A 15223-nucleotide genomic window follows, 5' to 3' on the forward strand; every position below is an offset into this window, starting at 1 on the left:
TATATATGTGTGTGTGCGTGTGTGTGTGTGTGCGTGTGAAGAAATAGGGTAATTTATTCCAAATTTACATCCATTCAAGTTAATTTGTTCCGAATTTATATTGCTATTTTAAAGTTTATGAAAATTAGTGGAATTCAGCTTACAATTTAAGGCTATATGTGACAATGTATTATCTTGACTATAACAAAATGACTATACAAAGTTATTTACATTGATACATTATACAAAAATAGTAAAGAGCCATTTGAAGTCCGATAGCTTCTCTTTCAGTATAATAATAATGTTAAATTTATTCTTACAAAACCTCGTTTTTGCTATACTTTATTATGTTGCTTATTTGTTTGTAAGATAGTTATGTGTGAAAACAACATTCTGTTGAACAAGTTTGTTTTTGTAACATCAACAATTCTTGGTACTGATTAAAGCATTTTATATTTTATTCCCAGCTAACAAAATCTGTAATATCTTCTAGCAGAGAATATATAAGACCAATAGAATTTAAGGGGAAATGACTGAACAATTTAACAAACCTATCACACTTATATCAGACTTAAAAAAGAAAAACACAGCCAAAATAGTAATATAAAGAATAACTTAAGTGAATTATATCAAACAGTTTGCATTAAATATTTACAATATGTAGTTTTGAAATATCTATTGAAATGGTACTAAATTTATTTTGAACATTCTTGTCCATTTAATTTAGTTTAACATAGAATCATAACAATTGATTTTGTTTTATTCATATAGTTTTATACAAAACTTTGTTCTGTTTGTATGGAAACTGAATATTAGTTCCTAACGTTAGAGATATGAGAATCCTCACAGAACATGCAGATGAGTTGTATTTTTTATTAGAGAATTAATGTTATAGTAGAAAGACTTTCATTTTTTATTGCTTTGTTTATTGTTGTTGTTAACACTAGGAGTACAGAGCGATCATTTTTGTATATCTTTGTCTCAATTAGATGTCCTCATCAGTTGAAATACGATAATATCAGGATAATTAATTTATTTGAACTGAAGAAGACATCTTGCTAACACCTTCACTGCTAACCTCCTTATCAACTTCAAGGTTAGCTAAACCTAGTGAGTATTTTGAAACTGTCAACCTTCATGTTGGCAGATCTCTGGCTAACCAATATTTAACTGAGTCATAATTAACTGTGAATGTTAACTCTGATATTCATACAGCTAATTATTATGAAAGAATGATATATAAGTGGAGGTGTTTAAATGGGATAACAGAATAAAATGGTCACTTGGTAGTGCTAGTGTTATGGTATAGCAACTGGCATAGAAGCTGCAACACATTTGGCAATAAATGCCTGATTTAATTTGCCATAACAAACCTAGTCAGACATCCATGTAATAAGAGCATCTCAGTTTACTTATAAGTAGAAATTCTATAAGTCATTATAGAAATGTAAAGCTTCAAAGGAAGTCTTCTGGAAGCGACCACATTCTTTGTACTAGGTAAATAGAGAAATTATACCTGTTTGTAAGACTACTACTTACCTCGGCAAACTAAAGTGAAGACATTGTTCATTACATCTTTGAGCTGGTTGAAATCGCTTAGTAAAAACATGTTACTTTCTGAGGGATAAGAACTAATGAGATGCAATTCCTGGGAATTAGTAAGATTAACACCCACAGTGATAATATGTACTCCTGAATTTCGAGTATGGATAGCTTCAGGAATTGTACCATATGAATTGATATTGGAATTACTATCCGTTATTAATATAACAAAATCTCTTGCATAAATCCGATCACCATATCCTCTGCTGAACATGATGGTGTTTAATGTTTTTAGAGCATCAGCCATGTTTGCACTACCTCCAAAATAAGCAACGCTATCGATCGTTTTAAGCAAATCTTGTTTTCTCTTGAATTCATTGAGGTGGAACTGAATATGTTCAGAGGTGCTGAAAGTCATCATACCAATACGAGCCAACCGAGTATCAATGTCATATAGAGAAACAAAGTCTTTCATAAACTGCAGCATTTTCTTGAAGTTTCTCTCAGTAATACTGATGGAGGAATCCAGAACAAAGACCAGATCAACTTTTGCGAAGGAGCAATCTACAGAATAATTGAGTAAGGAAAAAGACTATCAGATTTTATGACCCTAAAGCTACTAACACTTTGGCTCATTCTATGGTCTTTCAACAGTCTGCAAGATTCAGAATCTTCCATCAAGTGAAAAAAAAATCTTTTTTCTTCTTTCCAAACTGGTTAGAATATACTTTAAATAATTAATCAAATTAGCCAGGACTTTTGTTTTTAAATTACTTATTTTTACAATAATTCAAGTAATTCACAAACATTATGTAAGCATGATTAATATTTCTACAAACTGAAGCACTTTCTAAAATCTAAGTAATACAGGTTAAATTAGTTATTTAATTTATTTGCTAATTAATCAAAATAATTAAAATTCTCAGGTGTATATATAGGCATCTTGACCTAAGAGATCTGGTCTACTGCTGATATCTTAAAGTATTGTAGAAACTGAATTCAACATTGAAAGACAGTAAAATGATTGTTTTTTCCAATGGGGTTTGAAGCACATGGAACAGTGAATAACCTACAAACATTGCATTCATAGACTTAAGTAAATCAGATTATTAAATGTGAAGCATTGGAGACTGAATATGAGCAGATAACCCTTTAGCTGATTGTACAGTTAAGTACCTATAGTTCTTTAAAGAGTATTGAAATATAAATATAATAATAATTAAGTCTTTTGAGGGGGGTCTAAATAACTAAGAGGTTTAAACAATAACCATTATTTTTCAGTTTAAGTATATACCACAACAGTGGCTTTAAATAATTTTTTTAATTGTTATTGTCTAACTCAATACAATTTGCCTGTATCAAGGGGTATTACAAATGAATATATCAGTAGACTTGATATATTTTACTAGTTTAAAGCCTTTATAGATGATGACGTTACTTTTATTTTTTATTATTTTTTTTTTGCAAGTTTAATCCTTGTATTTTCAAATCTGAAGAAAAATAAAAAAAGCTAGCATGCTTAATAAATCAATACAGACAATAGGTTACTTTCATTGACACGAGTAGTATTTGGCATACATTATATAAGCCATGAGTATCCTTATTTAATCATATTTGGTTATGTTTAGTTTGAGCTCACTTACTAAGCTTCTCTAACAAAAAGCAGTTCTTTAATCAGTAATTCTACTAAAGGACAGATTGAATCAGTTTTACATCCCTTTTTAACCCATGTCATCTTGTCTGAATGAATTTAGCTACAAAGAATAATAACACTGTTCCTTGATCATAATAAATATTAAAAAAATTTTTATCAGGTCTTATTCAAATTTTTAGATAGCAATAGAGTATTTATGAAAATTTATGTTTCTTCCAAGACTATTTTCCTTGGTTTGTATTTTAGCAGGCACCAAATTGCACAAGCATGAATTCTTTGTTATTTATACATTAACTGTGGACAGCAATGCATTTTTTTTTTCACAGTGAACAAATGTAGTAGCATGTTTAAATATATTATCAACAGTTTCTGGAGCTATTGGTGGAGTTCAACTCATGAAGTCAATATCATCTGTGGCTCTTTCCCTTCTCTGCTGAATTATTGATGCATAAATCAAAAATGATATCCAAATTAAAATCGTTTAAAACTAGAATTGTAAGTGTCCATGTTTCCATGATGGATATAATTTTGAGTACCTAAAAATCATATAACACAATTTGTGACTCCTTATTCCTACCTTAACAGTTTTATCAGTGTTAGTAATAAATGAAACTTAAAATTATTTGATGCATAAATTAGCAACCAAAATATTATACAAAGGTTAAAAATAGATGGATAATGCAGTAACATAGACATCCCCCAACACGGATTAAAATTATTATAAGTGCAATATTATACTATAGTGTGCCATTTTCGAGCAACATGTCTCCATTAGAGACTTTATGAAGTTTCAGAGAGAAGAAATAAGATTTTAATTTCAAAAAAAAGAAGAACTGTTTCTATATTTAATTTAGAGATAGGAAAAGGAAATAGAGAGTTAGAAATGTAATCTTTGCAGAAGTTGAAGAGAAAATAGAAATGAACCCGAGACTGACTTAGGTAAACTATTTTAAATGCATGCACTAAACATAATCAAGCCTACTGAAAAAGTAATACTAAGATAATGAAGGGTTTTTGAATTAACACTCTATTCAGTAAATGATAATGGATATAGCTAGTTGACATTATTGTCTACAAAGCAAATTCATTAGATCTTTTGAATGGAAACTTAAAAACAGCAGTAAGCTATTTAAAATAGTTTATTTTTATATAATAATTTTTAAGGCATTTTCTTTTCCTTTTACTTAACTAAAACAAGGCTTTTTTTTAATAGTTAATAATGTTCATATTAAACCAATATAAAACTGAAGTTATTACATTTTAACTTAAATATTGGAAGTGATTTAAATAATGAAAATATTGTGGGACTGTCATCACTTACCAAGTTCGTTATATACAGAGAATTGAATTTATTTCAAAGAAAAGTTTAGAGAGAGTAAATTTAAATTAAAACATTAGGACAATTTAATACTAATTCTATAATACATTTTCACTAAGAATTAATAGGAACATAATTCATCTTCAAAAAATAATTTTACAAAATGTAATTATGTCTATTTTGGCACTTTAAAATACCACATAAAAATGGAATAAATTTTAATGGATGGAAATGTTGAAATATATTTTAATGCATCTATCACAAATTAGTAACTTCATATTCAGAGTATTCATACACAATAAAATGACAAAATATTCTAATTTTAATCAGGTTTGTAAGATATTATTTTATCCAAATTATATGACATGAAATATTTAATCAATTCAAAAAATTTTAACAAATTATATTACCTGTTGTCCTGCCTAAAATCCAATCAGGGCAGTAAGATGAAAAAATAAAAATATAAAAACAATTATTAGGAAGTTTCAAATGTAACTCTGCAACTGTGTTCTGTAATATTCTTAAAACAAACAATTTAAAAATCTAAGAGTATGTTTGATGATATTTATCCTAAATATTTTGTTGCTTATTTTAAACGGTAATTTCTTTGGTTGCAATAAAATTTCTATCATATAATTTTGTAATCAACTTCTTTCACTTTGTTGGAAACATTCCCCAAGTAGTTCCCTTGCTATCTAATGGTAACAAAAACCTCCAGTTGATAGTGTGTCACTAGCTAAGCTATTAAAAAAAATTAATTTTAGACAACATGGCTACTATAGCATGTAAACTTTATAATTAGATACGATTCATTACAATGTTCTAACTCCTGCAAAATAACTTCTAAGTATGCATTGCTACAGTCACTTTCACTATAGTTTGTAATATGTGCTGGTGTGGCTGTGAGGTAAGAAGTTTGCTTCCCAACCATATGGTTCCATTCCTCTATAATTAGAACACTCTCTCTTGCCTCGCTTTCTAAAAAATTAGGACTATCACTCCATATTGTCATTGGTTTGATACCCTTCCAGAGGTCCAAGCCATCTGGCATACATGAGTCAACGAGGGAATATTATCTCTGATTAAGGCTTTTAAAATGTGTTCATTTTAATTAAATATGAGATTCTAATCAACATGTGCTGAACATCAAAGACAAACAATTTACCCAATGAACATGGACAAATAGCACAGAAGGAACCATAAAACAGACTTCATGATGAATACCAAACAAAAGCTAAAGGAATACAGATTGCGAAAACTAAGTGAACAGAGAACAGGACAAAATATATCCAAAACAAGACAGAACAAATTAAAGGAGTATCACAAAATACTACTTCATAAAGGACACATCACAATACATTTTCCACATGTTTCTAGGTTCAGTTCCACTACATGGCACCTTGGACAAGTATCTTCTACTATAGCCTCGGGCTGACAAAAGCCTTCAATGGATTTGGTAGATGGAAACTGAGAGAATCCCATTGTATATATCTAAGCATGTGTGTATGTGCGTGGGTGTGTATGTGTGTGTGTCTGTCTGTGTATATGTTTGCCTCCACCCACTGTGTATATGTTTGCCTTTACTGCTTGAACAACTGGTGTTGGGGTATTTACATCCCTTTAACTTAGTGATTCAGCCAAAGAGACCAATAGAATAAGTACCAGGCTTAAAGAAATAAGTACTGGGGTAGAATTGTTTCACTAAAATGTTTCAAGACAGTGCCCCAGTATGGCTGCACTCTAATGATTGAAACAAGTAAAAGGTAAAAGATAGACACAAAAAAACTCCCTATACATTTATTATGTATAATATTTTCTTTTCTTTTTTTTGTCAAGTTATTAGACCTGTTCTAAATATGTGGGTACATACCTACGATATATTAAAGATGTTCACCTACATATTAAATAAAGTTTAAATGGTTCTGAATGAAGAATATAGGGTCATTAAATTTTATGTAATTTATTTAAGAAAGAGATGTCTGAGTAAGATTTGCTCTCTTCTTTTTTTCTTTTATTGGTTTCAGTCATTTGACTATGGCCATGCTGGAGCACCGCCTTTAGTCAAACAAATCAACCCCTGGACTTATTCTTTGTAAGCCTAGTACTTATTCTATTGGTCTGTTTTGCTGAACCACTGAGTTATAGGGATGTAAACACACCAACATCGGTTGTCAAGCGATGGTGGGGCTGACAAATAGACATAAATACATATATGTATGAATATATACAATGGGCTTCTCTCAGTTTCCATCTACCAAATCCACTCACAAAGCTTTGGTCAGCCTGAGGCTATAGTAGAAGACACTTGTCCAAGGTGCAGCGCAGTGGGACTGAACCCTGAACCTGTGGTTGGGAAGTAAGCTTCTTACCACAAAGCCATGTCTGCACCTCTAGATATTATCAGGCTAAGTAAAAAGTAAGCAATGTTTTGAAACATGAAATTCATCACAATATATTTCAACAATATTAAAATTTTATTCGTCAAACTAAGTACCATTCAATCAACACATTTTTGCCAATGAGTTACAAGTTTGTTTATTCTAGTAACATAAAAAGTCTAAAGTTCTGGAGCTGATATACTTTTTGAATGCACTTTCAGCATTGGTTTGGTTTTTGAACTCTTTCTCTTACAGGGAACCATCATGGTGCTTGAAAAAATGGTAGTTGGTAGGAGAAAGGTCTGGGGAATAAGCTGAGTGGGGAAGAACTTCATAGCCAACTTCTCTCAACTTCTGGAGTGTCATTAGTGAAACATGTAGTCAAGTATTATCATGAAGAATGATTGGCCCTCTTCTGTTGGAGTAGCAGTTTTTCATTCACTTTGTCAATTTCATGGCAATATGTTTCTACTGTAATGGTTTATCTAGGTCTGAAGAAGTTATAGGGCATGAGTCCAGCAGTACACCACCAAACAATCACCATAACCTTCATTTTGAAGAGCTCGGGTTTAGGGAAGGTTTTTCAGTGCTTTATTTTGGTCCAATCACTGCAAAGAACGTTTTTTATAATTGTGCAGAATGTACTTTTTATTACAAGTTACGATATGGTTGAGAAATGGATCAGTCTGGTTATGGAGAAGAAGCGATGAGCAAATTTCATATCTGTGCATTTTCTGATTTTCATTCAAATCATGTGGTACCCATTTGTCGAACTTTTTTGATTTTCTGATCGCATGCAAATGGTTGCAGGCAGTTTTCTGGCTAACTTGAAGTTCTTTTGCCATTTCTCGAGTGGTTTTACATGGATCTTTCTCAATGAGAGTCTTTAATTCACCATCTTTGATGACAGATGAACATCCAATACACTCACAATCTTCAAGGCTCAGGTCTCCACAGCGAAATCATTTAAATCATTTTTGAGCTGATCACTCACTGGTCATTTCCTCACCAAACGTTTCGTTGATATCTCGGAGCAGTTTCAGCTGCTTTACATCCTTTCTTGAAGTTGAATAGCAAAACTGCTTGAATATCACACTCTGACAGTTCCATTTCAGATGATTGTAACATCGGTAAAAAAATATCAATGTTAATTTATTGATGCATTTGGATAAGTCTATGTCTGTATTATCAGACAACTGCAAAAAAATGTTTAAAAAAATTCAAAACTCTACAAAACTCCAGTACAAATTCTTCATGGTTCAAAACGTTGCTTACTTTTTACTCAACCTGATATTTACATATAGATATTATTTACATATAGAATAATTTAGATATGAAAGATTTCCTTCAAATTTATTTCTTCAAAGTTAACTAATCAACATTATGCAGAAATATTTAGCAAAGTATAAGATATTTGTGATAATTAAATTATATAATGTTATATAAGATATAAAAGATTTTTCAAATTTAGGCACAAGGTCATCAAATTTAAGTGGGGGTAGGAAAACTGATTACATCAACCAAAGAACTTGGTCGGTACTTTATTTTATCGAACCTAAAAGAATGAAAAGCAATCCTTCACTGGGATTTGAACTCAAACATAAAAATTCAGTAGAAATCCACTTAGCATTTTGTCTGATATGGTAATGATTCAGCCAGCTCATCACCTTGTTTTTTGCCTAAATGAAGATGAGAGCATATGAAATGCATATGTGTAACAGAAATAATGTGTCTTCTCTTAACTATTTACTCAAAACAATTTGCAATTGCATTGTTAGTATTCAGTGGTGTTAAAGGAGCATTAGAATTATTTCAATATAAATAGTAAAATTAATTTGAATAAATGAAATAAAGACTCACAATTTGCCCAAGTTGCTGAAATTTACTGAATTACATTTAAATAATAAAGAAAATAAATAGATAAATGATACCCAATATGTAAACTTTGTGTTTGCCAACATTAATAAGCTACAAGCATTTGTTAATTATAGATTACAATAAATCTGCATAAAAGTAATAATGTTTTTTTTTTTCTCCCTTAGTTTTATTTGACACAGCAAACTCAAGATAAATTATTGAAAATTAATTGAATATTGAATATTTGTGAAATTATCAACAGCTCTTGCTATGACCATTTTGGGGGAAAATTTCAAAGTTATAAAACAAAAAATGTTTGATCAATGAATTGCATAACATGCAGTGATTTCGTTAACATCAGGTGAATCTTATGAAGTGAAGAAAAGAAACATTTTGCATTTCAAATTTAAAGAATATATTTTAAAAAACTCACTATCTAAAATTAAAACTTTGTGAATACATTGAGCCCTATATATTCATGAGTAATGGAAGGCAGGAGGCTAAAATGGAAGCTAGAATTATAGGTGCTGGTACAGTAACACAATGACTTCAGCATTTAATCCTCAGGAGAGGTAAGGTTGATAGATAAGCCAATGTTGCTATCTTCAGTTTGGTTTAGGTGCCTATCCTGAGATGAAAATAAGTGTTGTGAAGATGGGACATTGGCCTAATCAAGAAAGTCTCATATTTAATTAAAATGTACATATTCTAAAAGCCTTAAACAGAGATAATATTCCCTGACTGATTCATGTATACCAGGTGGCTTGGACCTCTGGTAGGGTATCAAACCAATGACAATCTGGAGTGATAATCCCAATTTTTAAAGAGAGAGGCAAGAGAGAGTGTTTTAATTATAGAGGAATCTTTTTGTTGAGTCTCCCTGATAAAGTCTATGCTAGGTGTCATGAAAAGAGATTCAGGGAAATGAGTCCCAGCTGGCTGAGGAACAGCATGGCTTCCATCCTGGATGTAGTACAACTGACTAGATATCCAATCTATAGCAGTTCTTCAAAAAATCATTGCCTAGAGGTGAATGCTTGTTTTGTAAATCTTGAAAAGCATATGACAGCAAGCCATGGAACATGATGAGGTTTTGAAATCAATAGCACATACTGGTTGTCATAAAGTCCTTATATGAAGGCCTAGACGATTGTGCTTGGGTAAATGATGCTAAGTCAAAACCTTTCACTGTGGGTATTGGACATCATAGGGATGCATATTGCCACCTCTACTTTTCATAATTTTTATGAACTGGCTTGACATGTGCAGCCAGTGTAGAAATGGTATCACAATCAATGAGTGTTGAAACAGTTGGCTGATATTTGTAAATAACATGGTGCTACTTGGTTCATCAGAAGATGATCTCCAGTATGTACTGAATGTGTTCACTGTTGAGTGCTGCAAGGCTGGGATGAGAATAAGTAAGTGTTGTGAGGACGGGACATTGGTCTGTTCAAGAAAGTCTTCACAGAGCACTCTGAATGTTAGTGGAACATCACTGAGGCAAGTAGAGATGTTTAATTATCTCAGGGTCATATACATGAGTAATGGGAGGCAGGAGGAAGCTAGAATTATAGGTGCTGGTACAGTAACACATTAACTTCAGCATTCAATCCTCAGAAGAGGTCAATAAAAAATCCAATGTTGCTACTTCAGTTTCGTTTAGGTGTCTATCTTTACTTATGGTTATGAATGTTGGGTAATAACCAAAAGAGTATAATTGCAAAGAGAAGTGGCCAAAATGCAATTCCTCTGAAGGATCTCTGGAGTAATATTACTTAACAGGGTGCACAGTTTGGAGATCATGGAGTCATTCTAAGTCATGTTGCTACTTTTCCACATTGAGAGGTCACACCTCCAGTATGTCAGGTAAGAATTAGAATGCTGCTTGGTAAGAATCGCAAAATGGATTCTTCAAGCTTAGCCAATTGGCAGGAGACCTAGAGGTTGGATAATATCCATAGTCTCAGTTGGTCAGGTTTCAGAATCCAACTGGGAATGGAGGAAGTGCATGAGGAATTTATCTCCACCACTTTCCCAAGAATAGTGTGTGGAGAAAAATGGATAGATGACTTAAGAAAATGAATTCTATTTGCTTGATATTATGTTGGTAGACTCAGTTATTGTCTTCTTTCACTATTATTAAATATTTGAACCATGAATAGTATTAAAGTAATAGCAAAATATGAAGCATTCATGCAAGTGCAAATACCATGGTTGTTGGGTATTTATAAATGAAAAAAAAATTAACGGATGTTGACGAACCAATGGCTATTGTAATTTAACAAGTATAAATCCATATTTTCCAGAAAATTTATGTAATTGTGAACTACGGTACTTTGCTAATTAACAACATGATAATTCACTCATTTCCTTTCACTTTATTAACAAAGGAATACTAAAGTGAGAGACAAAAGAAGACAAAGGATATATATGCATTGGATTTGGCCATTTCTAAGCCAATTTCATCCACACTATGTATTAGACAAGTGCTGCTTATAGTCATATATTGACTTGAACAATCTAACAAAAACTTACCTGGTCTGCAAAACCTTTGGAAAATTTTCTGTTTTAAATACTTCAGCTCTTCAAAGTCTTGAACTGTATGCCGATACTTTTTAGTAGGCCTTGAAGCTATTCCATCAAGTTCTCTTGTGTCAACCAAATCAATACCAATTGCATAAATTTGTATTCCATCTCTGTGAGCGGTCTTAGCTTCTATTATAGTTCTATTACTATTTACACTTGAGACACCATCTGTGAGAATGACCGCAATATTTGGTACATCCAAACGATCTCCATATTCTCTTACAAACATTTTAGTACGCATGTCCCTTAAAGCATCAGCAGTGTTGGTGGTGCCGGATTCAAATGGAACATTTAATATAGCATTTTCTACACGATCTTTTGTTGAATAGGTATTTAAATAGAAACGTATCGTAACTCGTTCATTAAAGGTTAATAACCCAACTCGTACAACCGAATCAATATCAGCATCAGATATGAGATCTTTTACAAACATAAGCATCTTCTTGAAGTTTACTCGTGATACACTTGCAGAAGAATCAATAAGGAAGACGATATCAGCATTTGCTGGCCCGCATCTGCCTATAGAATAATGTTGAAAACAGAACAATGTTGAACAATGATGGGCAAACTGACAAAAGTTGCCCTCTGATACATTATTTACATATGATGATTATTTGTCCTCATCTTGTTTGTTGAACCTGGATTCTCATTCTTAAGGTAGTTTTCGATGTTATTATTATTATTATTGTTATTATTCAGGTTACTACTTGGAATCTTGGGGTTAGTAGCCCATGCTCTTAACCACTATGCCATATGCCTGTGGCATAGTGGTTAAGAGCACAGGCTACTAACCCCAAGATTCCGAGTTCAATTCCAGGCAGTGACCTGAATAATAACAATAATAATAATAATAATAACATCAAAAACTATCTTAGGAATGAGAACCGAGGTTTGAAATTTCTCCAAGACACCTGATGAAGGCTGGAAGGTATATCAGCTGAAATGTTATGTTAACAACAAACAAGATGAGGACAAATATCCATCAAATGTAAATAATGTACATAATTCCTCATCTCTTAAATATAGAATTGCCCTCTGATGTTTGCCAAAGAGTTGAGAGAATAGATGAACTAAATTTACACAGCAATAGACAAAAACAACCAACACGTGAACACCATAAAATACAAGCACAAAAAGAAATCCCCCAATAAACTGAACAATACAAACTATTGCCTGAGTTGCCATACTGGGGCAAATTTTAAATGGAAAGCTAGATACAGAAAAACATCAAAGATATACAATTTACCCAATGAACATGGACAAATAGCACAGAAGGAACCGTAAAACAGACTTCATGATGAACATCAAACAAACACAAAAGCAATATCGATTGCAAAAACCAAGTAAACAGAGAACAGGACAAAATATATCCAAAACAAGACAGAACAAATTAAAGGAGTATCACAAAACAAGATAAAATAGAATTACATAAAAAATATTAGACATAACCATTACAATTTGAGTTACATAAATTCTAGTAGTATATTCAATTAAATTGAAGAAAGAACATAAATCATACAATTACTACCAAAAAAAAAAGAACAAAAATTGAATAAACTCTTTAAAATAAACTTAACATTTCAAATACCTATCAGATATGTATTATCATGAATAATATTAGCATATATTATATTGTAAGCAGTTATATGAGCTCAAAAGATCAATATGGTATTTGCACTTTAAAATGGGCTGCATTCTTTAAGCCAGGGATGTCCAACCTTTTTTCCTAGTGGGCCAAATTATAAATTTAAGTATATTCGCTGCACCACAAAGATACTAAGATATAAACTTTTTAAAAGTTCAAAATATAGTGAATAAAATTTTTTAATAAAAAATACAAATACAAAATAATGTGCTATTGTCAGTAAAAATGAAATTATACTTACACAACATAAAATCAATGTGATTTTTGTCATTGTTTTTCTTTTATGATATTCTCAATATCTGCTTTTATGGTATATTCTTTACTCTAAGAATGTTAGTTAAATGACAATCACTCAATCTATTTCTTTCAGCAGTTTTGACGTTTTTCATACATGAAAAGAACTGTTTACAGCAGTATGTACTACCCCACATGCACAATAGTTTTCTAGCTAAATTGGCAATTTGATTAAATTCATTGAAAGAATACAATTTCTTGTAAAAGTCAAGAAGGGCATGTTCTCTATGATAAGTTCTCAAAGATTCTCTACTTTGAAGATCAATGAGTTCCAGCTAGTATTTGGCTAGTGCTTCCATATAAATGAATGAAAATGGATCACTCAACAATTTCAGTTCAGTTTCTGAAGTCAGAAAAATCTGGTTATTAAATCTTCTAACAAAGCTTCACATAATGAAATAATGGCTGTTAATTATGCATCAACAAAATGACTGGCTCTTCAACATAGAGTCACCCATTCTACATCATAAACCCCATGGCCTCCCTCAGTTTATCTCCCTCTATTGGGGTTTTCATTGGTCCGTTCAAAATAGCACACTCCAAGAATAATTTTCTCATCATACATTATCAAAATTAATGAAAATTTAACTAGAAAATAACACATAGAATTAGAATTTGAATTGCCAGCAGCCGCAATGTGGTCCACGGGTTGGACATCCCTGCTTTAAACCATTGTCAGCAATTTAATATTTAGCAAAAGAAAAGCAAACAAAAACTGATTATTTTTTTGTTTTGTTATGAAACAAAAAGTAATTCTCAATGTTTCTACATAAGTTCATCAATTGATCAATGGTAGCCATTGCTTGAAGGTTACATAAAGCTTGCGTGAGTTACAAATATGAAAAGCTAACATAACGAATTACATAAGATACTGACACATTCCAAAAAATATAACTTAAAATTTGATTTAATAAAAATTGAATAAATGTTTTATAAGAATTCTAATCTTGCCCACCCTGTTTTCTGGGGTTGTTTTGACTTACCTCCATCTTTATCATCGATTTCTAAAAACAATAAAAATAAAATACAGTTAGAATAAAATTCATATGTCTTTATGTATATTAAAAAATTAAATGTTTAAAGATATAAATTGAATGTGCAGGTGCTGGATGTATCTAATTAAGTGGTTTACTGGTGAAGAAAGAAATAATTCAAATTAATGATTGAATGTATAAAAATAACAGACATACCTGTTAAGGATTTCTTTTATTACTAGAGAGAAGAAAACTTCATTAACTTTTTACAAGGAATTTTCTGAAAATGTCTTACATTTTGCATTCTTAAAAGTCACCAAATTTGCTGTGTTTCACCATCATGAATAGAAGGCAATTAATGAAGATAAAATTAAGAAAGAGAATCAGATGCTGGTTATTTTCACATTCAGATGCTTTGCTTTCTGATTCTCTTTAAAACCTCTGTTGTATAATAATTCACTTCCTTTTGTAAAATATGTTTATTTGTATAGATAATATCTTTAATTGAAAATTATGAATAAATATTTTTAATTATAAATTAAATAAATACTCTGTTGACCACCATTACCGAGTTAGTATACAATGAACAGTGAATTAGGATACATTTGAGGCTAAATAATTCTTCGATTACAGTTTGAAAATCATTTGATGATCTCTAATTTGCAAAGTAGCAAACTATTTGGAATATCAGATAAATTTTTGTATTTACTTCTTCCTTTGATTGATTTATTTATTTATTTTACAATTTTTATTTATTTCAGTTCCATTATGCTATTGTCAATGTAGCTATAATATCATTTCATTGAAAATAAATATAATGAAAAGAATATTTAAAATTCAAACTATAAAAATATGAGCAATGTAAGCAAAAGAAATAAATCTAAATAAAATCACATCAATAGCCCAACGTCTTACATATATATTCATTAAATAGGTAATAATTTTAGAAATTACATCAAATGATTGTTCTGTAGTGCATGAACTACTGATAGA

General features: G+C 31.2%; 1 protein-coding gene across 1 annotated transcript in view; it reads right to left on the reverse strand.

The window, feature by feature from the left end:
• LOC106882611 (collagen alpha-3(VI) chain) overlaps positions 1 to 15223 on the reverse strand; it is a 180154-nt gene that overhangs the window by 19166 nt on the left and 145765 nt on the right. Inside the window, exons 47-49 of the mRNA XM_052975952.1 lie at positions 14240 to 14260; positions 11267 to 11836; positions 4904 to 4915 (exon numbers count right to left, since the gene is read on the reverse strand). Of these exons, the coding sequence (XP_052831912.1) occupies positions 4904 to 4915; positions 11267 to 11836; positions 14240 to 14260 (603 nt within the window). The remainder of the gene's footprint in view (positions 1 to 4903; positions 4916 to 11266; positions 11837 to 14239; positions 14261 to 15223) is intronic.

The sequence above is a fragment of the Octopus bimaculoides genome, chromosome 23 (genome assembly GCF_001194135.2).
Source record: "Octopus bimaculoides isolate UCB-OBI-ISO-001 chromosome 23, ASM119413v2, whole genome shotgun sequence".
Taxonomy (NCBI): Eukaryota; Metazoa; Mollusca; class Cephalopoda; order Octopoda; family Octopodidae; genus Octopus; species Octopus bimaculoides.